The sequence below is a fragment of the Entelurus aequoreus genome, linkage group LG09 (assembly GCF_033978785.1).
Source record: "Entelurus aequoreus isolate RoL-2023_Sb linkage group LG09, RoL_Eaeq_v1.1, whole genome shotgun sequence".
In the NCBI taxonomy this organism is placed as follows: Eukaryota; Metazoa; Chordata; class Actinopteri; order Syngnathiformes; family Syngnathidae; genus Entelurus; species Entelurus aequoreus.
In genome coordinates, this window is record NC_084739.1 from 51,853,423 (window position 1) to 51,880,922 (window position 27,500).

At 43.1% G+C, this 27,500-nt stretch overlaps 1 protein-coding gene across 1 annotated transcript in view; it reads left to right on the forward strand.

The window, feature by feature from the left end:
- The window catches only part of atp6v1ba (ATPase, H+ transporting, lysosomal, V1 subunit B, member a), a 147,060-nt gene that overhangs the window by 53,081 nt on the left and 66,479 nt on the right, over positions 1-27,500 (forward strand). The window contains exons 4-6 of the mRNA XM_062058913.1: positions 363-456; positions 772-849; positions 6,627-6,766. Of these exons, the coding sequence (XP_061914897.1) occupies positions 363-456; positions 772-849; positions 6,627-6,766 (312 nt within the window). The remainder of the gene's footprint in view (positions 1-362; positions 457-771; positions 850-6,626; positions 6,767-27,500) is intronic.

Here is a 27,500-nt window from a genome sequence, read left to right on the forward strand (position 1 = left end):
TTAACCAACTGTATACAACCCCATATGAAGACAAAACACATTTTATAGAGAAAGTTAGTTTTTTAAGCAGAAAACAATAAAATACAAATGAATGAAATGTATAAATGAAAATTGACCATCCTTTCCTAACACTCTTGTTGGTTTAGATGACAATGATCAGAGAGGTGGGAGTGGAGGGAAGAGACACCTCAATAATTTATTCTGAGTTCTTTCTTGAATTCAGTAGTGTTTTCACTTTCTTTATCAATGCTACTTTTTTTCCCCAGTGTGGATTATTTTGCAGTCATCGTCGTCATAAAAAAGATTCAACCTCTGAATCACCAAGGCATTTTTTTTAAGGTAACGTTATGTTTGATGTTCAGGTCTTTGAGGGAACATCAGGAATCGATGCCAAGAAGACTGCGTGTGAGTTCACTGGTGATATCCTGCGTACGCCAGTCTCAGAGGATATGCTTGGTATGCTATGTGGATTTGCATGTTTTCTCTGTAGTCTTTTCTTGTCCCTTTAACTGATTAATTGCACCATGAGAGTAATGTAAATATGATTTTAGAGCTACAATTTGATCTAATATTGACCTAATTATTATTCAATGTGTTCTAAAGCGTAAGCCAACGGTAGTCCATGTATTGACTTGCATGTATGTCTACATTAGATCAGATCAGAGCCCTCCCATCTGTTTGGAGTCTGACACAAAATAGATGTGATTAAATATTATGAAAAAATATATACATATTCTGACCAATCTGACAGAGGAAACTATTGTTTTTCAGGGCGAGTGTTCAATGGTTCAGGCAAACCTATCGACCGTGGACCCAGTGTATTGGCTGAGGACTATCTGGACATCATGGGTACCTCTCTTTTCTCATGTCTAGCATTCTTTTTTTTTACTTTTTTGCACATTCTCCAGCTATATCAATTCCCCAAAATTCTAAATGAGACACCGAAGCAATAAACATAATCTGCATTAAACTTTGAATGACTTTGGTCAACACTACAGGTACTTGCCACACTTACCATTCAGTTCCACTTCCATTATATTAGGATGTCGCCGCATCTTCCAGAAAATCTGTTAAGTTAAATTTTATTTTATTTTTGACAGCCAGATAAGTTGACTAGAAACATTGACGCTTGTCATATATTCTAGAGAAAGTCACACCTTGCTTTTAGTGGTTTTAATTACCTTTTTTAAGTCGTTTTAACAGAGTGGAAAATATTAGGAAAGATTTATCGCACTTAGGGATGAGTACCGATTACCATATTTGGTATTTTTATAATAACCAAAAGAATTCCGTTGGCACTACCGGGTACTGGTAAATCAAACGGAACCATATTTTGATATTTTTGTTCGAGGCGTGGGCGATACACAGATTTGTATCACTAAATTCGAGTTTTTTGTTGCGGACTATTTAAACTAAAAAAAAGCTACATTTTTCTCTTCTTGCTCTGGCACATCTCTCACCCCCATAAGCTTCTATAGCCCCCTTACTTCCTTAGCGGAGATTCAAACGCCTAGCAAAACATGGCTAATGTTAATGCTAACGAGAACAAGAGATTTGTTACAAGGAAAAAAAGTGTTGCCAGTGCTTAAAAATTCCAGGATCCAAGGATCCAAGGAGCTTTATTTTCCATATTGTAAACACATTTTCACATATACAGTAAGAAATTTGGACTCAGGTCCTGGCAGTATTAAGAAAAACAGTAATAAATAGGCAATATAGAAAAACAGTAATACATAGAAAATAATATAAGGCATTTAACAAGCGGAAGGACCAAGTTTAACTGGCTAAACATGCTGTGCGGAAAGATCTATGAATTAATACATAAGAAATAGTGCAGTCAGTATGGGGAGTTGGGGGGGACGGGTGGGGAGTGCGGCGGCAGACAATGGAGCACGGCTAGCGTTCAGCAGTCTGACAGTTTCAGGGAAGAAGCTGTTTCTGAACCTGGTGGTTTTACTTTTTATGCTCTGCAGCCACTTGCCTGAGGGGAGGGGTTGAAAGAGCTTGTGTGGAGGGTGATTGGAGTCCTTCATGATGCTGAGGCCTCCCCTGCCCCCCCCCCCTGCATCTCTATGTGAAAAGTTCCAAGGTGTTGGGAAGTTGTGCAGCTTTCACCACCCTCTGTAGAGCCTTCTTCTCCACCGCTTTGCAGCTGCCATCCCACACAGTGATACCGGTGCAGAGCTTTCTTTCTACCACAGAGTTGTAGAAGCTCCTCATGACTGAGCTCCAAAGTTTAGCTCGCCGTAGCTTCTTGAGGAAGTAGAGTCAGTTTTCAAAACTGGGATCTCAACATCATCATACTGGAGATCTGCAACCAGACTTGTATAGATAACATCAAGCCCATCAACCCAGTTCCCAAGTCTAGAGATCTGTCGAAGCCAGACAACTATCGTGGCATTAGCCTGTCATAGCGAAGATGTACAACCGCATGATACTAAACCGAATTAGGGACGTCATTGACCCACACCTGAGGGACAACCAAAATGGCTTCAGAAAGGGAAGGGCCACGGTAGAAAGTCTCTTAAGGAGAATCACTGAAGAGCCGAGGAGGTGAAGAAGAACACCTTGACAGCAGTGCTGTGTTTCATTCTAAAAGGCATTTGATTCAATAGGTAGAGGCATAATGTTGAAAATCCTCAAGGCTTACGGGGTCCCCCCCAATCTACTCTGGGCCATAGAGGCCATGTACGAGGGCACAAGAGCCAAGGTGGTAACCACGGATGGCATCAGCGAGGAGTTCGAAATCCTAGCAGGGGTGCAGCAGGGAGACACTCTTGTCCCCTTTCTCTTCATCATAGCACTGGACTATGTGCTCAGGAAAGCGACCAAGGGGAGCCAACGGGAGCAGGAGCTTGGCTACAAAATTATACTAAGGAGGTCTAGACGAAACATTGTAGTAGCCCTGGCAGACCTAGACTATGCAGATGACATCTGCCTGATGTGTGACCGCGTGGAGCAGGCATAGGAACTCCTGAACAGAATGGAGGTGGAATGTGCTAAAGTTGGCCTCAGACTGAATGCAAAGAAGACTGAGGTAATCACCTAACATCCACATGGACCACCCACCAATTACAACATCAGAAGGGGTCAATGACTTCAAATACTTGGGTTCCTGGAGGAACTCCACAGAACAGGACCTTAAGGTCAGGAAGGCGCTAGTGTGGTGTTCGAATCTCCTCCAACACATAAAGCTGAGCCTATTCCATGTCGGTGTGGAGTCTGTCCTCCTGTATGTCTGCAAAAGCTGGACCCTGACACACACCCTGCATAAGTCCCTAGATGGGTGCTACACCAGAATGCTACGAGCTGTTCTGAATGTGGACCAGAACATCCACATCACCAACAAGGACCTATACGGGCAACTGCCGAGGCTCAGCAAGAAGGTAGCAGCAAGGAGAATTAGGCTGGCCGGCCACTGCCACAGACACCGGGAAACCTATGGGGCACGGGCATCGATTGCGAGGACGTCCCGTCCTAATGTACGTGGACATCCTGAAGAAAGATGTGGGAGATGAAAGCTCTTCGGAGCTGGCCGGGTGTATGGAGAACAGGAAGGATTGCGGACTTCGATGGAAGCTCGTCTGAGGACGACTGAGAGAGACAGTCCCTGGTGGGCCTTCCTGACCAGACAGAATGTGTTGGTGCTCCAGGTGAGGTCCTTGGTTATGTGCACACCCAGGTACCTGAAGCTGGAGACCACTTTCACATCTGCTCGGGGAGGATGGGGAGCTTTGTCCCTTCTGAAGTCCAAGACTATCTTCTTAGTGGTTTTCACATTGATGCAGAGGTGGATTTTTCTGCACCACTGCTCCAGGTGTTCAGCCTCCTGTCTGTATTCAAACTCATCGTTGTTCGGGGTGCATCCCACTACTCCTGTGTCATCCTCAAACTTTACTATAATGCAGCTGGGGTGTCTCACCAAGCAGTCATTTATCAGCATAGTGAACAGGAGGGAGCTCAGCACACAACTCTGAGTAGAGCCATAGCCAATACTGTGGGTGATGGAGAAGGATACAATGATGTGGATCCTGACTGTCTGAGGTCTATTGCTCAGGAAGTCCAGGACCAAGTTACCCATGTGGAGCTCGGTCCGAGAGAGGGGAGCTTCTGCACAAGGGTCTGTAAGAGTTTCTGCTCTCTTGGTGGGTGAGGGCTGTATGAACCACTGACAAGATGGCGTCATTGTTGGAGCAGTTTTTTCTATAGGGGTACTTAGGGCTGGGCGATATGGCCGAAAACTATATCACGATAAACCTTTTTTATATTGAAAAAAAGAATAAGAATAAAGTGACTACATTTTGTTTAATATATTTTATTATTAAACAAGTTAAAACATTTATTACCACATAAATACAAACAAACGTATTGATAATTGCTAGTATTGAGTACTGGTATTGATTCTAAGGGGCTAGGAATCGGTACTGTATCAGTTCAAATGTGAAAGGTACTCATCCCTTATCCCGCCGGGATTAGTTAGTTTAAAATTGATCTGTAGCCGTCTGTACTTCAAGTAGAGCCACCTGCAGAGTTTAACATACCTTTTGAAATGATACCGAGTGGAACTTGTGTTAAGTCAACACTGAGTATGTCGACCATCACTTAAAGGTGCTGTTTGCAACTTCCTCACAGTAACATGGGGAGGGGTATATTTATACCTAGAATTCACTGAAATTAAAGTATTTCTTACATATATATATATATATATATATATATATATATATATATATATATATAGTACAGTAAACAGTAATGAAAACACAGTTGTTCTACTAATTGTACTGTACTTGCTGCTTCTTAAAAAAAAAAAAACACTTACCTTTCACTATTTGAGCAGCTTTTCTTCTGCCATTTAAGTACTGGCGAGCGATCTCTGAATCGGGGAATATATCCTTCACGAATTTGTTGAAAACATCCGCAAATGAGAACGGAATGTTGCTTGCAAGGTGGCCCATAATAATGCGTTGCCGCCGCCTTGTGCTTCTCTGACCGTTCATGAGTGACTATATCCATTCGGCCACCGTGTTATGGGTTATAAATAAACCTATGGATAACGGAGACATATATAATGGTCTGCTTTTCAGGTGAGAGGATGCTAAAGGCAGTGCCTTTAAGGCACGCCCCCAATATTGTTTGTCCGACTGGAAATTTTGGAAATTACAACTTGCCGTAGTTTTGAAGCAAAGCATGATGGGAATCCGGATGTTGTGTGTCAGTGTATTAACGTGCCGGCTGGAATAAACACACGCTGAGAAATAGCTCCGTGCCTGCCAACTTTATGGGTTATAGATAAACCTATGGATAACGGAGACATATATAATAGTCTTCTTTTCAGGTGAGAGACGACGCTAAAGGCAGTGCCTTTAAGGCTCGCCCCCAATATAGTTGTCCGGCTGGAAATCAGGAGATTTTCGGGAGAATGGTTGTCCCGGGAGATTTTCGGGAGAGGCACTGAAATTCAGGAGTCTCCCGGAAAATTTGGGAGGGTTGGCAAGTATGATGATCTGTTTATGTCAACATGTGTTGTAGCATTGTTAACTTTTTAATTTTCACCGGCGTGATTTTGCAAAAACAGATTTGTTTTTTGTAAAACACAATACAATCTAAGAAAGAAGGGTGGGATGGGCATATACAAAGGAAAGGAATTGTAATTTACCTTCAAAGTTTCATCGTAGAAGAAAATATATTTTCCTCTATGATTTAAAACTCCTCAGACGTTCTTTCATCCTTCTTTCCACAACTAACAAAATGCACCATTTAAATGTTACACTCAAGGATGAAAAACATGTCAGCAAACGGTTAAAACATTATTTATTATCACACATTCTACTTACTTTCTGCACAGTCACAAGTAAATATGCAAACAATAATTTCGGTTACTGTACATTGACAACCGCTTTTGTCAAAGGAGTCAGCCAATCAGAGCGTTGTCTACTTAACTAAGTTCCCTTGTAGTTGTGGTGTCCTCACAATATGCTAATTCTCTGATTGCAAAAAATCATACATTGCAGGTGGCAATTGTGCTACGTTACATAAACTTAAAGTTTATTTAGGTTTGCCCAGTTGCTCAATTCACATGTCATTAATCAGGCCGCACACTTGCCTGTGTGTTCACAAGAGGTGGGACTCTTAGGGTACCTTACAGTTCAATTACGGTTAAGGAGCTACGATTAGATTAAAATACAATTGTTGATGCTTCTTTTAACTTATGTATATCGATGCAGTTTTACAATTATTTAATTTGACTAAAAAAGTGTTTATCACTTGCAACTTTTAAAACAGTGCATTTGTGATAAGAAACGGTAAATTAATTCCCATTACATTTATTAGATTAATATAAATGTGTGCAAAACTGCAACATAAGTGCCCTATAATAAAGGAGCTGGTCAGATCTGTTGGTGAGGTGGCTCGTTGCAGTCAGCCACATTTTAGAACTGTCTGCATTACTTTATGTACAGTAAATACATCGATTATTGATTATTGACGTTTACCAATCCATTTTATAATTGTCCATGCCTGAATTGCAATGCATCTATAAATTGATTATTACACCCACCTCCAGTGATCACGCCATAAAATGTGTTATTCCAGTCAGTGTTTTAGACAGTGCATTGTTTGCTTTCCAGGCCAACCCATCAATCCCCAGTGCCGCATCTACCCAGAGGAAATGATCCAGACTGGCATCTCTGCTATTGATGGCATGAATAGTATTGCCAGAGGACAGAAGATCCCAATTTTCTCTGCTGCTGGGCTGCCCCACAATGAAGTGAGACCACCATTGTATCTTTACACACAAAAATGCATTAACTTGCTGAAAACCATCACCCTTTTTAAAGGTGTATTTATTTTGTTAGAGTCACATTTTGGAAACTAACTAGCCCTCTTATGCACAACACAAATGCTGACTGTAGAGGACACTGGTTTTCAGGCGGATGGAACTCATATCCACTTTATAGAACAACAACCATCCCACTGAAAACACCCTTTATACCTTAAAGGCCTACTGAAATGATTTTTTTTTATTCAAACGGGAATAGCAGATCCATTCTATGTGTCATACTTGATCATTTCGCGATATTGCCATATTTTTGCTGAAAGGATTTAGTAGAGAAAATCGACGATAAAGTTCGCAACTTTTGCTCGCTGATAAAAAAAAGCCTTGCCTGTACCGGAAGTAGCGTGACGTCACAGGAGGTAATATTCCTCACAATTTTCCTTTGTTTACAATGGAGCGGGAGAGATTCGGAGCGACAAAGCGACGATTACCCCATTAATTTGAGCGAGGATGAAAGATTCCTAGATGAGGAACGTTACAGTGCAGGACTAGAGAGGCAGTGATGGACGTATCTTTTTTCGCTCTGACCGTAACTTAGGTACAAGCTGGCTCATTGGATTCCACACTCTCTCCTTTTTCTATAGTGGATCACGGATTTGTATTTTAAACCACTTCGGATACTATATCCTCTTGAAAATGAGAGTCGAGCACGCGAAATGGACATTTAAAGTGACTTTTATCTCCACGACAATACATCGGTGACACACTTAGCTACTGAGCTAACGTGATAGCATCGTTCTAAAATGAAGATAGAAACAAAAGAAATACAACCCTGACTGGAAGGATAGACAGAAGATCAACCATACTATTAAACCATGGACCTGTAACTACACGGTTACATCAACAGCCGTGCTCACCTGCATTCCAGCGATCGACGGCGCGACGAAGGACACCCATCATCGACGAAGCTCTGTAGCATGAGCTAACGTGATAGCATCTGTCTCAAATGCAGATAGAAACACAATAAATAAATCCCTGACTGGAAGGATAGACAGAAGATCAACAATACTATTAAACCATGTACATGTAACTACACGGTTAATAGATCTCAGCCTGGCAAAGCTTAACAATGCTGTTGCTAACGACGCTAAGGCTGACTTAGCAACTTAGCAACCGGACCTCACAGAGTTATGATAAAAACATTAGCGCTCCACCTACGCCTTCCAGCCATCATCTGCCCAGCTCATCAACACCCGTGCTCACCTGCGTTCCAGCGATCGACGAAGGACTTCACCCGATCATCCGTGCGGTGGCCGGTTAGCATCGGCTAGCGCGTCTGCTATCCAAGTGAGTAATCCTTGTTGTGTTGCTACAGCCAGCCGCTATACACCGACCCACCTACAACGTTCTTCTTTGCAGCCTCCATTGTTCATTAAACAAATTGCAAAAGATTCACCAACACAGATGTCCAGAATACTGTGGATTTTTGTCGAAGAAAACAAGAGGTTTTTGTATCGGGTCCGATGGGGTCCAACCACTTCCGTGGATTTTGTGACGTCACGCGCATAAGTCATATCCAAAGAAGTTTTTCAACCGGAAGTGTGGCGGGAAATTTTAAATTGCACTTTATAAGTTAACCCGGCCGTATTGGCATGTGTTTCAATGTTAAGATTTCATCATTGATATATAAACTATCAGACTGCGTGGTCGGTAGTAGTGGGTTTCAGTAGGCCTTTAATGTCCTCAGGTTCCAACTGTTCCTGTTCAAAGTGACTCTTCTGCCAATTTAAATATTTACACTTTTGGTTTGTATTCAATAACTCAATCAAATCCACTTGTAACAAGTTAAACATTATACAGAGGTATCTGTTTTTTTTGTAACCAGATTTAAAAGGTTCAACAAATGCAATTGTACAAAAAGCAAAGCAACTTTTCCCCACAAGCAATAATGCAAATGCAATGAATCCATCCATCCATCCATCCATTTTCTACCGCTTGTCCCTTTCGGGGTCAGGGGGGGTTGCTGGAGCCTATTCCAGCTGCAGTTGGGCGGAAGGAGCTGTGCACCCTGGACAAGTCGCCACCTTATCACAGGGCCAACACAGATAGACAGACAACATTCACACTCACATTCATTCATTAGGGCCAATTTAGTGTTGCCAATCAGCCTATGCCCAGGTGCATGTCTTTGGAGGTGGGAGTACCCGGAGGGAACCCACGCAGTCACTTCGTATTGAATCCATTCCAGACAGCAAAATACAAGAACAGAAAACATATTTTATAGACAGGCATGTGATTTTTAAGCCCATAGTCCGAATCCGTCTTTTTTATCTCTGTAAAAATATAATACATTATTTTCAGTTTTTCTTTGTTTTTTCCGTCCTACAGTGTGTGTTAAAATCTTGATCGGTCTCCTTGCCATACCTGCCAACAACTAAGTTTTTCCCATAATGAGTATGGTTTTTGATAATCCATTCTGGTTTACGGTAAAAACTTAAGTTTTTCCATTAAAAATATTTAACTTAAAAATCGAACTACATTTCCCAGTAGCTTGCCAGTAGCTTTGCTACTTCTTAAACAAGTAGCGATTTCCATAGCTTAGCTCTTTTAAGACCCATGTAGTGGTTAGCTAAGCTACATGCTACAGAATAAGAGAGAGGGAGAAGAGAAAGAGAGTAATGGACAAGTACAACTCCACGGGCAGGGGACAACATATATGAGAAACATTAATGATGATTGGTTGGTTTACGTATAAGAAAATCCATGATTGGTTGGTTGGTTTACTATAATGAGTCAATTGGTTAAGATTAGGGCAAAATATTACGGACAGGCCAATCAGAGGCAAGATAAGGCGGGTCATCGAACCAGGAAGGGAAATCACAACAGACATGCACATCCCAAATGAAGTGGGCAATTTTTATATTAAAACAACTATGGAAGATGGCAGAAGGATTCTCTTCCTTAAATGTTTCTTTTACCAATGTAGACGATGTTCAGGAAACCCACAATGCGTGTACTTTGCCACATTTGGACAAATGTATGCATCTGGATAAAACAATGCCCAAAACATTCATTTTAGTTGTTTACCATGTAAGCCCAATTCTAAACGGCTCTCGACATGGAAGACGTGGAGTACACATCTAAGAACACAAATGATTGTGATGACTTTTGTTACAGTATAGCCGTGTCAATGCTAAATTTCATTTTCATTGGTGTTTTAGAATAAGACAGTAGCTGACATTTTGTTCATTATTTCTACTGTTTATATTTTGACATTGAATAGTTGAATCATTGTGAAACATAAACAACATGACTGCAATATATTTGTTATTTTATGCTACAAATCACAAATGGCTATTCAGATAAAGGAAGTTAGCTAAAAGAATAAACATTGTTTGTACTCTTTATGATTTTAGCATGATTTTTGCATTTGGAGCATTTAGAAGTGGAGAGGGATTCGAAGAGACTGAAATTGGCTATAAAATCCAAGGCAGAATCCACTATAACAGAAACAAAAAGCATGGAACGGCCCTGGACCCTGGCTTATTTTCAGTGTTTTTCATTAAGTCCAAATCACATGCCTGTAAAGAGAATAATCCGGGTTACCTGTTGATTGCCATGATACATGTCGGGGTGTGGTCACCATGATGTCATCGTATAATTTGCTATATGAAAAAAAAGCTCAAAAAATGTATACGGTACATACATTTAAATCAAATCTGTATTTTATATTAGTATTATCTTATATTTTTGTATTATTATTTTGCTCTATTTTCACTTGTTGCTGCTCATTGTACATTATACTTTTTTGATAATTTTTCAAGTGTAGAAACTTTTTGTGTGTTTTTCTTTACTAAAAATGACTAGCAACAAATCTAGCATCTTTTTTTGGTGTTATTATGAAATGTACTCGTGTTTAAAGACTCTACTGCTGTCCCTGGATGTCTGCATCGAAAAGCGAGCTTCAGCGAGCTTGACGTCACACTTGCTTTGCGCTGCTGCTCCAGTTGGACTTTCTCTCCTTGAAAGCCACCATTGTCCTCTTAATATTTGCACATTTTATAGATTACTGTCTGCAAGTACTGGGATATATTAAAATTACGCCCACATTGCTTCAGACAACCGCGTGCGTCTTGTTTACATCACAGCATCCGGTTTCTGAAGCACTGTTTTCAGTGATCAAAGTCTTTTTTCGGTGGACACATTTGAACTGAAATGTTGAATAAATGTCGAAACCAATGTAATAGATTTAGGAATAGCTTGAACGTTGAAGAGCTGACACTGCACTAAAATGCAACACATGTAAAATGTGTAGAAAGAATGTAATGTAAATATGGAGACTAAATGCAAAAATGGTTTGAATATTGAATTATTGTACTGTATGAATCTTGAAATGCGGAAATAGTTTAAATTATTAAGAAGTATGTCACATGTAATGAATGGTTAAATACTAACATGCTAATATGAACATGCTAGCAAGATAGTGCCAAGTTAAGATATTCAATTACTTGTATTTATTTATGAGGAGAAAAGACCCGTGCTGGGCCTCTAAGTCGCAAACCTTGTTTGCGATCAGCTGTGGCTTGACTTAGAAAAAGGACGCCCCTGCCATGCAGAGTCCCTTGATAAGTCAACTATTCAACAATGCGACGCTCCTGACTAATTTGATTGACGCAGGCTCAGGTCTGATCAACCTGTAGCTGTCTGCCTTTAGTGAACGTGTCTCGTGATTAAAGACCGAATCACACTGTAATCTAAAGAAACACAACTGACGATGTGTCCTAAATTATAACCCAAAGCCCACATGCCCAATTAGTGGATACCAGAGATGTTAGAGGTGGTTATGACCTATTAATAGCCAATCGGCAGGTTTCATGCTTTAGTGTCCGAACTGCACAAATGTTATCAAGTGACACCCCCATACCCGTCCCTCCATACTTACCACCAAGACTGCACTCACTTATGTACCTGCACAAAGAAAATCTACATCTTATCCTGTGCTTCATAATCTAGCTTTCAGCATTCACACAATAAATAGATTTGAAAAAGTTGTGTTGAATACTCTTACATTATATTACCAAAAACATTTGGCCACCTTCCTTGACTCACATATGAACTTGAAGTCCCATCCCATTCCTAACCCATAGGGTTCAATATGATGTCGATCCACCTTTTGCAGCTATTACAGCTTCAACTCTCCAGGGAAGGCTGTCCACAAGGTTGCGGAGTGTGTTTATAGGAATTTTTGATCATTCTTTCAAAAGCTCATCGGTGAGGTCACACACTGATGTTGGTCGAGAAGGCCTGGCTCTCAATCTCTGTTCTAATTCAACCCAAAGGTGTTCTATCGGGTTCAGGTCAGGACTCTGTGCAGGCCAGTCAAGTTCATCCACACCAGACTTCGTCATCCATGTCTTTATGGACCTTGCTTTGCACAGTCATGTTGGAAGAGGAAGGGGCCCGCTCCAAACTGTACCCACAAAGTTGGGATCATGGAATTGTCCAAAATGTTTTGGTATCCTAGAGCATTCAAAGTTCCTTTCACTGGAACTAAGGGGCCATGCCCAACTCCTGAAAAACAGCCCCACACCATAATTCCTCCACCAAATTTCACACTTTGCACAACGCAGTCCGAAATGTACCGTTCTCCTGGCAACCTCCAATCCCAGACTCGTTCATCAGATTGCCAGATGGAAAAGCGTGATTCATCACTCCAGAGAACGCGTCTCCACTGCACTGCATCCTATGCTTTGCATTGGACTCAGTGATGTATGGCTTAGATGCAGCTGCTCGGCCATGGAGACCCATTTCATGAAGCGCTCTGCGTAGTGTACATGGACTAATTGGAAGGTCACAGTTTTGGAGCTCTGTAGCAACTGACTGTGCAGAAAGTCGGCAACCTCTTTGCACTATGCGCTTCAGCATCCGCTGACCCCTCTATGTCCGTTTACCTGGCCTACGACTTTGTGGCTGAGTTGCTGTTGTTCCCAAACTCTTCCATTTTCTTTTAATAAAGCCGACAGTTGACTTGGAATATTTAGGAGCGAGGAAATTTCACGACTGGATTTGTTGCAAAGGTGGCATCCTATGACAGTTCCACGCTGGAAATCACTGAGCTCCTGAGAGCGGCGCATTCTTTCACAAATGTTTGTAGAAACAGTCTCCATGCCTAAGTGCTTGATTTTATACACCTGCGGCCGGGCCAAGTGATTAGGACACCTGATTTTGATCATTTGGATGGGTGGCCAAATACTTTTGGCAATATAGTGTAAGTGAAATGCTGAAAAGCATTCACACAAAACATATGAATGAATTTGCTAAATGAACATTTAATCTTTTATTGAAGACTTTAATCAGCAAAGACTGCAGTGAGCAAAATGACCTTCTTTATAAAATGGTTGGCCCACTTGGTGAATTATTTTGTAGTAGTATTCAATGAAAAAAAGTACAAAGACTGAGTCATATTAGGTTTTTTCCCTTTTAGGAGGGGATAGTCCCGCCAGATTCTTTAGTTTTTTTAAGGCTGTCTAAAATGATGAGTGGTGACCAGAATTAAAGTTAAACTATTTTATTCTACAAAATAGGAGTAAGTACAATCGGAGACTCTAGGCCTGGAGAGAGAGCGAACAAGCTATCAGGAGATTAAGCAGTTTTTTTAATGACTGAACCTTAACTTAAGAATTAAAAGTGAAGCTTAACGTATGTGCTTACCACACACATTCTCTCTCTTTGCGGCCTTTACCGCTTAACATCATTAAGAATGATAAATGTGTGTGAGCGTGCATAAATAACACAGGGTATATTCATTGTGTTTATATTCCATTTGCGACATAAAGGCCAATTCTTATGATGCTCTTATTCTGCCAAAAAGGAGGGAAAATATTCCCCTAACATTCACCAACATGTAGTTTTTTTGTTTGGACACTGCATTCCACGATAACCAAGACCAAATCAGGGCAAAATGGTGATGAAATATATTTGCCAAGAAACAAATCATATGAAAATCATATTGCGTATTAAAAGCGAGTTACCAGTGTAGAACCTTATGAAGACCCCCTAACACCAAGATATTTGGTGAAGTATCCATGTTTTTACAGAACCCTTTTATTGCTTCTTCTTACATATTTATCGTCTCTCCAGAAATTTACTTTGTCTAAATTGTGCCAATTCAAACAATTCAATTCAATGCAAATTATGTGCAGCGTCTCAACTTTGTCCAATAATTGCAACTTGCTCGCACATTTTGGCCAATCAGCGTCATTTTCACCTATATAATTGATGACATGATAACATGACGACAACTGAGAGGCACGCAAACATAACGTTAACAGTCAACGTAGTTCCAATTATTTGTATCAGTATCAAATCCATGGAACATCCGTGCCTCATTATTTATATATGCTAATTCAACTCTATGAGGGTCAGTCCAGTAAAAAAAACTCCTTGTTTATTTCCACCTCAATCTCTTCCTTTAACATGGCACTCATCCTGGCTGATATTACTGCAGCTGAGAGTTCTAATCGTGGGATGCTTGTGATCTTTGAGGGTGCAACCCTTGACTTAGCCATGACGAGACTACAATGAGTCTCGTTTCTGTCATTTGTATACCTTATGTAATAGTATGAGCCATAGCCTTTACAACTGCCATCCAATAAATGGTGTAAGTCAGTTCTTACAATGTTACCAACGTTTGGAGGATAATAACATCTGCTTATGGTAATGTCTTTTAGTGTTTGAAAGCCAATCAACACCATCCCCAGAGCATGTGGAAGGGCATTAAGTGCATCACAAACTACAACATTAGGGATGCACAATGTCCAGGGTACCACTCCTTGCCAGATGCCCTCAATACATTCTACGGCCATCTCAAAAACCCTTCAGAGGATCAACCCTACCGCAAAGTTGCAGGCCCCGACAACATCCCAGGGCGGGTACTGAGACACGGTGCACAACATCTGTTTAAGGTGCTGACCGACATCTTTAACACCTCAATGTCACTGGCATCTGTCCCCACCTGCCTAAAAACTGCAACAATTGTCCACGCCCCCACGAGCTCCATAGTGAGCAGAAACTTCTATGTTCGCTTGCTTTTCCTGGACTTCTCCTTAGCCTCCAATACCATCATCCCACAGACTGTGGTGCAGAAGTTTTCCTCTCTTGGAGTAAGTCCCACATGAAGAACTGGGTCCTGTACTTCTTGACCAATAGACCTCAGACTGTCAGGATTCACAACACCGTCTCCTCCTCCATCACCCTCCAAACTTACTGGCTCTCTGCAGAGCTGTGTGCTGACCTCCCTCCTGAAAACTCTACTCATGTATGCCTGCTCGGTGAGACACCCCAGCTGTCTTATGGTAAAGTTGACGGACGGCACAGCACAGAATATCACTAACATTGATGAGTCTGAATACAGACAGTAGGCTGAACACCTGTAGCAGTGGTGCAGAGAAAACAACCTCTGTGTCAATGTGAAGAAGACCAAGGAGATGGTGGTCAACTTTAGAAGGGACAGAGGCCCCCCTCTTCCCCTTTACATCGAAAGAGCAGCTGTGGAAGTGGTCTCCAGCTTCAGGTACCTGGGTGTGCACATAACCAAGGACCTTACTTGCAGCACCAACACATACTGTCTGGTCAGGAATGCCCACCAACGACTCTACTTCCTCTGGAAGCTATTGCAAGCTGGACTTGGGAGCTCCATCTGTGTTGCACAAGCGTATGGCATGGGAGCTGCACTGTGGTGAAGAGTAAGGCTCTGCAGAGGGTGATGAATGGAATGGAATGGAATGATCTTTATTGTCATTGCACGGGTACACACAATTTTGTTTTCAGCGCAAACCCATTCAAGATTGGACAAACAAACATTGTGCAGGGTTACAGAGCAGAAATGCTGATGGGTCACCACTCACAGCGCCCCGTAAAAGGTGGGAAAAAGGTAGACACTGGGGGAGGACGAGTAAAAAAAGTTGTTCTCAGACTGGGCTCCTATTGAGGGGGCCCAGTCTGGAGTGAGAAAAAAGAACTTAATAGAAAGCATATATACATATTACAACGTATAACTCGAGACTTGCAACGACGGGTACGGGGGCAAACATCCGGCCAGAAGCTGCCAGCCACTAGGGCGCTGCTTCGTGTTCCAACATACCTGTAGGGTGGAGCAAAAGCGTGGAGAGGGGGGTGGGGTGTGTGTGTGTGCTTATGCCTATTGTTCAGTGTGTAGTATTGTTGTGTCTATAGGCTTGGAGTCTCTCTCTGCATGCATTACGAGCAATGTTCAACTCCTAGGTGTTATTGGAGGAGGAAGGGATGTCAGAGCGGCTATCACTCTGTCCTTCAGGGGTGTTTTCAGAACAGCCTTTGTCTGTTGAGAGCAGCGTCAAGGCCATTCGAAGGAGCCGAATCATAGATAACGATTGTTGTTTTTCAAGTAGACATTTCAATGGCTTGTCTGATTTCATCGTTCGTGCTGGGTCTCAATTTGATACATTTTTGCATTTCAATAAGCCTTTTAATGATGTTGTCCAACTTTCGATTCTGTTCAGAAATTGCCACAGTCTGTGTTCCCACAGCCAGACCAATGCCTTCCAATACGACGGCAACCATCGTCTTCCAAATTTGACAATACACCAAAGCAATGCCCAGCCCAATCAACAGATGCCCTGCGATCACAGTTGCAAATAGATAGATGTCTTCCACATCCTCGAGGGAAAGCACTGAGACGCACATGATTCTCCCATCTTTCCAAAGAGTCTCTCACATAGCCTGCAGTGATCATTCTGTCAGGGCAGCCGGGCTCCCCCGAACCTTTTTTTTCCTCGTCGAGAAGATTTTGTCATTTGCTGCAGCTTATTAATTCCATGTTTAGATTTCAAAGGATAGCGCAGAAAAAGAGGCTCTTAAAAGTATAGACAAGACAATACATAGAAGCCAGCCGGCAGAAACAGAGGGGGAGGAATGCAACTGCCTTCACCAAGTGCCAAGAGAGAAGAAGGCAGCACAGAAGACCGTAGGGACACCTCAGAACTTTACACAGGGGAATTCAGGGGGAGGACCCCCCACATTATAAAGGACTCCATTGACTCTGCACACAAATTATCAATCAATCAATGTTTATTTATATAGCCCTAAATCACAAACGTCTCAAAGGGCTGCACAAGCCAAAACGACATCCTCGGTTCAGAGCCCACATAAGGGCAAGGAAAAACTCACAACTAGGGTTGGGTATCGTTTGAATTCGAACAATTCCGATTCTTTGTTTCGATTCCGATTCCTGACGATTCTCGATTCTGATTCTTTTAAGAGGCAGGGTCAAAAAAAAAGTTTAGGATATTTTAAATGAGCTAGCTAACCTACAGTCTTTCTGAATGAAATAGTCTGACATTCTCCATCAATTTTAATTATATTAACTTTTTATGAACTTTACTATAAATTCCTCACAGGGCTGTTTTCAACTAGAATATGAATATCAAATCTATGAACTTGAATATAAATATTATAAATTATGAATACATTTTCCCAGGGGTACACTTTCCTCAAGAGAGCTTTATTTTTGATAACCTCATGAAAACACATTTACACATAAGTGTATGATGCTGCAGGAAACCTCATGAAAACACCTTTACACATAAGTGTATGATGCTGCAGGAAAGAGCACATCGCGGAGCCTGGCTAGCAGGTTGTAAATTGCCTATGAAAAAATATGCGGGCTAATTTGTTAGCTGCCTCAACGTTGGCGCAAAACACATTATTTATTGCATATATATTGTTTTACTTACCGGATTCGGAATGCGGTGCAGTCACCGAGGTGCCAGGCTGGGCGTCGAAGCCAGAGGAAGAGGCAGAGGAGGACAGTCGGCGCAGCGCGTCGAAGACGGGACACGCATTTATATGTACTCCATGAACTCGGAGGCGCTTCATCATGTTCGACATGCACCCTCCTAAGCACGAAATAGTCCTGTCGCACGTGTTACATTTCGCCGATATTTCATTTTTTTTAGTAAAGTAAAGCCACACTTTCGACCACCGACGCCCGCTATCCATGCTTGACTGACTCGCTCGGCTACATAGGCTCGGCTATGATAACACTTCCGGCGGTGGGCGCTTCTTCGTTGGTGTTCAGCGGCTTCTTCTTCCGGTCGGCGGACTTATTCTTTTTTTCCGGTCGGCGGACTGGGTATCGAAACTAGGAATCGAAATGTAAACTTTTGAACGATTCCGGGAGAATCGGAAAGTTAGTCCCGGTTCCAATCAATACTCGATACTCGATACCCAACCCTACTCTCAACCCAGTGGGACGTCGATGTGAATGACTATGAGGAACCTTGAAGAGGACCACAGATGTGGGTGACCCCCTTCCCCCTCTCGGGGAGACCGGATGCAATGGACGTCGAGTGAGTCTAGCATAATATTGTGAAAGTCCAGTCCGTAGTGGATCTAACATAATAGTGAGAGTCCAGTCCATAGTGGGGCCAGCAGGAGACCATCCCGAGCGGAGACAGGTCAGCAGCGCAGAGATGTCCCCAACCGATGCATAGGCGAGCGGCCCACCCCGGGTCCCGACTCTGGACAGCCAGCACTTCATCCTGTTCCGCCCCCCTCCACAAGGGAGAGGGGGGCAGAAGAGAAAAGAAAAGAAACGGCAGATCAACTGGTCTACAAAAAACATTAAGGTACCCAGTTCAGTACTGGTCAGTGGCATGTCTGGTACTGAAGTAGATGAGGAGGTATTTGACTTTTTGAATCAATATGGGTCCATTGAAAGAGTGGTTAAAATTGACAGTTCCGATGCTAAATTCCCAAATTCTGCTATTGTTGAGTTTAAATCTGGGGAAGGTGTTAGTGTTCTTGCACGTGATTTACCATATACAGACCTTCTTCAGATGACAAAATTACACACTATGTGCAGCTCTTATCTAGTGTTTATGCTGCTAATGCAGGTTCAAACATAACCACATTCTACCTCTGTGAGCTGGAAAGCATTGCAAAATTGAGTGGCACAGACTTTGAGAAAGTACTGCGAGAGGAGTTGGCCAGAATTCAAGAAAGCCGGCCAGCTCAACGAGATGAGGAGGTTGAGCACCAAACCCCCTCGTCTACTCCTCACAAGAGTGGAGTTGAACAGGCATCTGTCCCAACCCCAACTCAGTCCACTCTAAATATGAATGCGGTCCCACTTAAACAAACCCTGCCTAGTGGTGCCAGATCACCCTTTCAGCTACCACTTGACCAAATTAACACACCTGAGGTGCAGAGAATGGTCGTGGAGCATATTGTAAAGAGCAGTGACATGTCGTCAACACACCATGCCAGGTTGAAGCCTTTCTCTGGGAAAACTCCCTGCCCCAGCCTGGAAGTCGATTATGACACTTGGCGTAGTAATGTCGAGTTGTACTTCAGCGATACCACAATCCCTGACGAGCAAGTGGTCAGAAGGATTGTAGAAAGTCTCCTTCCTCCAGCTGTAAATGTTGTAAAGCATCTTGGGCCCCAGTCGAGCCCACGTGACTATTTGCATGTTCTTGACTCAGCCTACGGTACTGTGGATGATGCTGAGGAGCTCTTTGCAGCATTCCTTACCACCGACGCAGAGCCGGGTGAAAAGGCTTCTGCTTATTTACATCGCCTACAGTTAATACTGAGCAAAGTAGTAAAGAGGAATGGCATTCCTGCCAGCGACGCAGACCGGCAACTGCTGAAACAGTTCTGCAGGGGATGTTTCAACAATAATTTAATCACACATCTTCAGCTGTCCCAACTGCAGAAGGATGCTCCACCCTTGTTCTCTAAGTTGTTGCTCTTAGTGAGGACGGAGGAAGACAAGCAGGCTGCCAGATCTCGTCGTATGAAGCAACATGTTGGATTTCACAAAGCTAAAGTGCAGTCTAATAATGTGAACGTGTACAACTCTGATACAGATGAGAGGGACATAGCAGCCGCTGCTGTAAAGGACAACCATAATGAGAGTACAAAGAAAATACAAAAACAACTTGCACAACTTCAAGCTCAGTTGGCAAACCTGAAAGCGTCCGTGGATGAATCTTCCACAATGGCTACCTCCAAGGGAGCTAAGCAAAAGAAACCCAAGGAAAGAGAGCCTAAGACGGAGGCTGTCCTAAGAGGCAAAAAGAGACCACGAGCGTGGTATTGCTTTAACTGTGGCGAAGATGGACATATAGCGCCAGCTTGTCCCAACGAGCCCAACCCGGAGGTTGTTGAGGCTAAACGCCAAGAACTCAAAGAGAAACAAAAGCTGTGGGACGAACAAAGCAAACAGGATTTATAAATCATGTTCCTGTTGAGGAGCAAACAAGAACAAAGACTAACACAAGCTCCAAACAAAATGTTTCAAGTTATTCTCACAGAACCAAGCACCAATCTAAAATACCAAAAGGTTTAATTGGCAACAAATGCATCAGTGATGTGACTGTGTCAGGTGTAAAGTGTAGCTGCCTTCTTGACACAGGGTCTCAGGTGACCACGATTTCAAACTCATTCTACACAGAGCACTTGTCAGAACAGCCTATCCAGCCATTCAATCTTCTTGATGTGGAAGGTGCTAATAGTCAGTCCGTCCCATATTTGGGCTATGTAGAAGTCAGTATTAGGTTGCCAAAAGAGTTTATTGACACTGCACCCGAAGTGAACACTCTAGCATTAGTTGTCCCTGATCAACGCTCCAGCAGTGACCTGCCTGTTCTAATAGGGACCAATTTACTTGATGTATTATATGATGAAGAGTGCCAATACAACACTCAAAAGACCACTTCAACTGTTCATGGCTACAAACAAATCCTCAGTGCACTTGAATTTAGACAAAAGCTAAAGAGCACTGGGAAAATAGGTCTAATGACACTCAAAGGGAAACCGCAGCAAGTTATTACTGCACATGATAAAGTCCTTGTGGAAGGCCAGGTGAAGTCAATCCTGCAAATACGGAGACATTGGCAGTTCTGGAACAGCCAAGAAAGTCTGTCTTACCTGGTGGCATTTTCGTTGACTGTTGCCTTGTCACTTTGCTCCAGCAGCCTCAGCACAAGTTGACTGTTTGGCTGAGAAACGAGACAGACCATGACATAACACTACCCACAAACTGTGTTGTCGCAAAACTACATGTTCCTGATAAGATTGTTGAAAAAAGTCCATTACCTGACAAGAATGCAGATACTGTGAACTGTTGTAGTGCAACCTTTTCTCCAAATCAGTCCACAAACAACACCCTGACATTTGACTTCGGCAATTCTCCTCTACCAGAGGAATGGAAAACCAGAGTCACAGAGAAGCTCAATGGTTACTCTGATGTGTTCGCACATCATGACCTTGATTTTGGTCATGCCACCAAAGTCAAGCATCGTATCAAGCTCAAAGACGAAACACCTTTTAAACAGCGTTCTAGACCCATACATCCCAATGACTATGAGGCTGTGAGGAAACACCTTAAAACACTGCTAGAAGCTGGTGTGATACGTGAGTCCGAGTCACCCTACTCGTCACCCATAGTCGTTGTAAAGAAAAAGAACAGTGATGTCCGACTTTGTGTCGATTACCGTAAGTTGAATACGCAAACCATAAAGGATGCTTATGCATTACCAAACCTCGAAGAAGCATTCTCCGCCCTCACCGGGTCACAGTGGTTTTCCGTAATGGACCTCAAGTCTGGATATTACCAAATTGGTATGGAAGAGAGTGACAAAGCCAAGGCTGCTTTTGTCTGTCCCCTGGGGTTTTGGGAGTTCAACCGTATGCCCCAGGGGATAACCAATTCGCCGAGTACATTTCAGCGCCTAATGGAGAAATGCATGGGTGACATTAACCTGAAAGAGGTGCTTGTCTTTCTTGATGATCTCATTGTGTTCTCTGCCTCCCTGGAGGAACATGAGGCACGTCCTTCAACGGCTAAGAGAATATGGTCTCAAGCTTTCTCCAGAAAAGTGCAGATTCTTCCAAACGTCTGTACGTTATCTTGGGCACATCGTCTCAAGAGATGGTGTCGAGACTGATCCCGAGAAAGTCATTGCACTGAAAACGTGGCCAAGGCCACAGACCCTAAAATAATTGAAGTCCTTTTTAGGCTTCGCCGGCTATTATCGCCGCTTTGTCAAGGACTATTCTAAAATAGTGAAGCCACTAAACAGTCTCACTTCTGGCTATCCACCTCTCAGAAAAGGCCAGAAGATGACGACATGTAAAGGGAAATATTTCAATCCAAAAGAGCCGTTCGCAGAACGATGGACACTTGCTTGTCAGGACTCTTTTGAATGCATCATAGAGAAGCTCACATCTTCTCCCATCCTGGGGTTTGCAGATGCAAAGCTCCCCTATACACTGCAAACGGATGCCAGTACTACTGGTTTAGGAGCTGCTTTATACCAAGAGCAGGATGGCCTATCAAGGGTCATCACCTATGCCAGTAGGGGCCTTTCATCTAGTGAGGCAAGATATCCAGCACACAAGCTGGAGTTTCTAGCTTTAAAATGGGCAATCCTAGAGAAGTTCCAGGACTATCTCTATGGTAACAACTTCACTGTGGTAACGGATAACAATCCGTTAACTCACATACTCACCTCAGCTAAGCTAGATTCTGCCAGTTATCGCTGGCTAGCAGCCCTTTCTACGTTCAATTTCAACATCAAGTACAGGGCTGGAAAGAGCAATCAAGACGCCGATGGTCTCTCCAGGCGACCGCATGGAATGCTGGTTGAGGATGACGCTTCACTGGAAGAAAAAGAGAGAATAAAGCGGTTCACCTCACATCATCTATCATCGTCACCTGACCATCTAAACTTACCTGAAGATGCAGTTACAGCCCTATGTCACCGACACCTGATAAGAGAAACCGACAACTTACCTTCCATCACGTTGGTTGAATCCCTAGCTTTTAACGCCGACGCTGTTCCAGACATCTACGGTGATGAAGAATTATTAGGTCATGTGACGGTACCCATCTTCAGTGAGGATGACATCCGAGAACAACAGGAAGCTGATCCTGCCATCAAACATGTTATTCATCTGTTGGAATCTGGAGGCCCAGTACCTCGGAACATCGGTCCTAATTCTCCTGAACTCAAACTGATGCTCAAGGAGTGGAAACGCCTTGAGATGAGAGACGGTCTCCTGTACAGGAAGCGGAAATGTGAAGAGGAAACAATCTATCAACTCATTCTTCCAGAGTCCCTCAGAGTCACTGTACTCAAGTGTCTCCATGACGACAGGGGACACATGGGCATAGACCGTACCATTGACTTAGTACGGTCAAGATTCTACTGGCCATGAATGGCTGCGGATGTTGAGCACAAGGTCAAAACCTGTGGCCGGTGTGTTAGGAGGAAGACTCCGCCTGAGAAAGCAGCACCGCTGGTCAGTATCCAGACAAATAGGCCAATGCAATTAGTCTGCATGGACTACCTATCACTGGAGCCTGATTCCCACAATACCAAGGACATTCTGGTCATCACAGACCACTTTACAAAATACGCGGTAGCCATACCCACGAAAGATCAAAAAGCTACTACTGTTGCAAAGTGTCTGTGGGAGCAGTTCCTGGTTCACTACGGCTTTTCTGAACGCTTGCACAGTGATCAGGGAAGAGATTTCGAATCCCACACTATTAAAGAACTTTGTGCCATAGCCGGTATCAAGAAAGTGAGAACCAGTCCTTATCACCCGAGGGGAAACCCGGTTGAGCCGTTCAACCGCACGCTTCTTGGCATGTTGGGTACTCTGAAAGAAAAAGAGAAGAGTCACTGGCGTGATTTCGTTAAACCACTCGCACATGCCTACAACTGTACCAGAAGCGAGGTCACCGGGTTCAGTCCCTATGAGTTAATGTTTGGGAGACAACCCAGGCTTCCAGTTGATATTGCATTCAACCTACCCGTCAGGGAAGGAACACCAGTATCTCACTTCCAATATGTGCGAAATCTCAAGTCTCGACTGGAGGAGAGTTATCAAACAGCCATTGAAAACTCCCAGAAGGTTGCTGAGAGGAATAAGCAGCAGTGGAATAAACGAGTCAGAGAGTCTGCACTTGAATTGGGAGATAGAGTACTGGTGAGAAATGTCCGTCTGAGGAACAAACACAAACTCGCTGACAAGTGGGAATCCGCTGTGTACAGTGTCTTACAACAGATGGGAGACTTACCTGTTTACAAGGTACAGCCAGTGGATGAAGATGGTCCAGTCCGCACTTTACACAGGGATCTTCTGCTGCCATGCGGGCAATTGGTTGAAGTCGAGGATTAGGAACCCAATCAGCCAAGGCCGATTCGTCATCCCAGGACAAGACAAAGTTCTCCTCAGGTCCAAGAAGAGGAAAGTTCTGAGTCTGAAGAGGAGTACACAGTCTTTTCCGAGGAAACCTCAGCTCTCACTGGGAAGAGGTTTACAAAAGTCTATAACATCCCTAAACAGCTGGTTGTAGCTGACAATCCTCCCACAGAAAAGGAAGTGGGGGAGACACTACAAACCCAGTCACAAGTGGAGTCCTCTGCTGGTAATGAGCCTGCGTTGCCAGTTGAAAAATAAAAGGAATTTCCTGAAGTGGTTGGAGATCACCAGTTGGAGAGTAATGAAAATGGAGAACCGGGAAATGACACTGAAATTCCAGAAGCTCAAGATACTCAAGCCAAGGGAACCGACTTACCTGATGACTGTAGGGAAGGCAATATGGTACGCCAATCTATAAGGTCACGGCGACCACCAGACCGATTGAACTACCCACAGTTGGGTAAACCCTTCATCTCTTTTGCTCAAAGTCTTCTAGACAGTTTCAATCACGCACTCATTTCCTTAGGTGACTACGACAGTCATGAGGTTATAGCAATTTGAGTCAAGATATTATAGCACATGAAGGGACTCATGCTGACTTAAGGGGGGAGTGTGTAACCCATATGGAAATATAGTGTCACTAATATATTCTCCTATTATTCATTTCTAATCTATGGTGTGCCAAAGTCACTTTGGTCACTTAAAAAAAATGTTAAACTTGATGTGTCAAAGTCATGTGGTCACTACAGGGTTAAATTAATGATACATGCAGCACGTTATTCACATGTTGGCCAGTAGAGGTCGCATGCACCTTTCTCATTCCAGACATTCCTTCACTGAACGTCAAAGAGTGAAGGCACGAGTCATAACGTTGTGTTACAAAGACAAGGTTTATAAGTTAAAATACTTGTCACTTCTCAAACCGAGTGTTGGAAAAGCAGCATACGATAGCCTGGTTCCAGTGGGAGCTGGATTGCTGTGTTTTGTGCTGCTGAGAACTCCAGTAAGTGTTACTTTGTGAGTGAGGCCTACTAGCAAGCCTGTTAGCCTAGCCATCCTGTTAGTGCTAAGGAGAGGAGTTTGATAACAAGACACAGAGTTAAAATGTACAAAACCAATTGGAGTAATATGATGTCTTGAGAGAATGCCTTGTGACATGTTAGCATGTTGCAGTTGGATAACTTTATTGTATTTTCGTTTTGTGTAAAAGAGAGGTTTATTTAATGTTACTGTGTTCAGCCTTAGCAGTGAGCAGAGGAGCTGCATTCATTCCCATGCTGCTAAAAGCACCCTCGTCATGTTGCTTAAAGGGGAACTGTTGATACATTTCATTTATTAAATTGATACAATTAAAATGATAACCATTATAATACATGATGACCAAAATGTGATTTCAGTTAAATAATAATTTATTTTATTTTGTGATGGTTTAAAAAGTGATAATTCACAGTTCATAATTTAAAGATAAAAAGGTAAAACATCCTTAAATGGATGTAACTCATTTCATTCATTGAAGTCTTAAGAGGTGAAGCTACTATAGTTTTCATGATTTGATGCTGCTGTTAAAGTTTTACAGACTTATATGGAGTACAGTGTGAACCGACCAGTATTCATATGTCCATGACTAAATGGTTAAAATGAGTAACTGTGTTTATTGATTTAAAATTGAAGTTAATATGGTACCATATGGAAGAGAACTAAGAGTAAAAAGAGTATTCTAACTGATTACATTCTGTACTGCTATGTGCAGATTGGTTTTTTGTATGATCCTGAAGTCTGGTTCCAAACTGGACTTCAGTTATGATGGCGAGCCAGTCCCAGTGAGTGAGAGTCTGCGGAGAGGGAGCGTTTGGATGTGGTGTGGCCAGCTGCATCGGTTTCCACACTCTGCAGCGACCTATAACTGAACTGATCCACCATCAGAGTCGCAAGTATCGAACCGAATCAGTATGGAATAACGGATTACAATAGAACTAAGGATTCCCAACCAAGGAATATAGACAGTGTTCAATTCATTACTACCCGGGTAGAATTTACTTTTTGTAAGGACAATTTAAAAAGGACATTTCTTCTATTTTGCTACTTTTGAATTTTTGCAACAGAGCTCTATTTTTATTTATTTTTGGGGGGTATTTACAATTTAAAAAGCACACTGTTCATGTGTTATAGTTTTTTATTGTGCAATACATTTGCCAGCAGTTGTTCTGTGGTCCACTAAGTACGTAACGTCTCATTGCGAGTCTCTCAATTATACAGCCAATAACCTAGTAATCTTAATTGTTGTACTAACCTGCTATCCTACAGTAGGGGTGCTACACACGCTCAACCACTTGCTTAACCTCAGCCCATCTCGGGGGGTTGGTGTCAAACTGCGAGGAAGGCTCAGGTGGGCGAGGTACGTGCCATGGTGATCCGAGGGGGAGGTCCTTTTGGCTATCACTGAGCTGGACTGTGATGTGTTCCTCCAACTCCTGCTCACTGGTCTGGAGTGTCCCGTTCTTCTTTTCCTCTAGCAGGCTTCGAGCATACTTGAAGGGGTCCCGGAAGAAGCTTGCCCTTGCTTTCTCCCTGCGGCTTCTGCGTTTCCTGATCCTTTCAGCTCTCCTCAGTTGTGTGAGTCTTACTTTGATCTGGTCCCACAGGTTCTTCAGGCCGACTTTCTCCTGGTCATTGGCTTTCCTCCACTGCTTGCGTAAGAGGCGGCGTTCCTTTACGAGCTGGAGGATTTCCCTCTCCCGTCTCCCGCTCTGTTTGGGAACGATCTTCCTCTGTGGCATCAATCCAAAACGCTCTTTCCCTTCTTCGTAGATAATGTCTCCCATAATGTTTAGTTTGGAAGTTACACTGCCTCTTAGCGCACTTTGGAGGGTGGTGCATAAGTTAAAATCGAAGCTGCTCCAGGAGTCTTTGTCGTTGGCTTTTGGCCACTTCACTTTGGCTTTCTGGATAAGCTTCTCTGATGTTCCTCTTGTGGGTTCTCTACTTGGTGTTTCACTGTGCTGCAGGTTGTACTGTTGTTGCTGCATGTCCTGCTGGGAAGGCTGGTCCTCCTCTCTCTGACCAGTTGCAATGGTGGGATCAATAGCACTGTGGTGCTCAACCTGGCTAAGATTCCTCCTTGTCTGATCTGCTTCTGCAGTGCAAGCTTGCATCTGGTTGCGGCCACCACCGCATTTTGCCTTTCCCTGGTGTATTCGCAGGCTGTTTCCTTGGCCCACCCACAGCCACATTCTCTGAGGATCCTCTGCTCGTTCGTCATTGTTGTGCCAGTCGTTTCCGTGTTATCCGTCCTGATTGGTCCATCTTTCATCCCGCCTCTCGGTGGACCGCCGGGCTGTTTCTTCCTTATATTGCTTGTAGTTAGGTTAGGGAGTCCATGGAGCTTGCTTCACAGACATATGGAAAAGGGTAACTAGCCCCTCCACCCCTGGTGCAGTCTTTCCTGCTGCCAGCCAGTCTTCCCTGG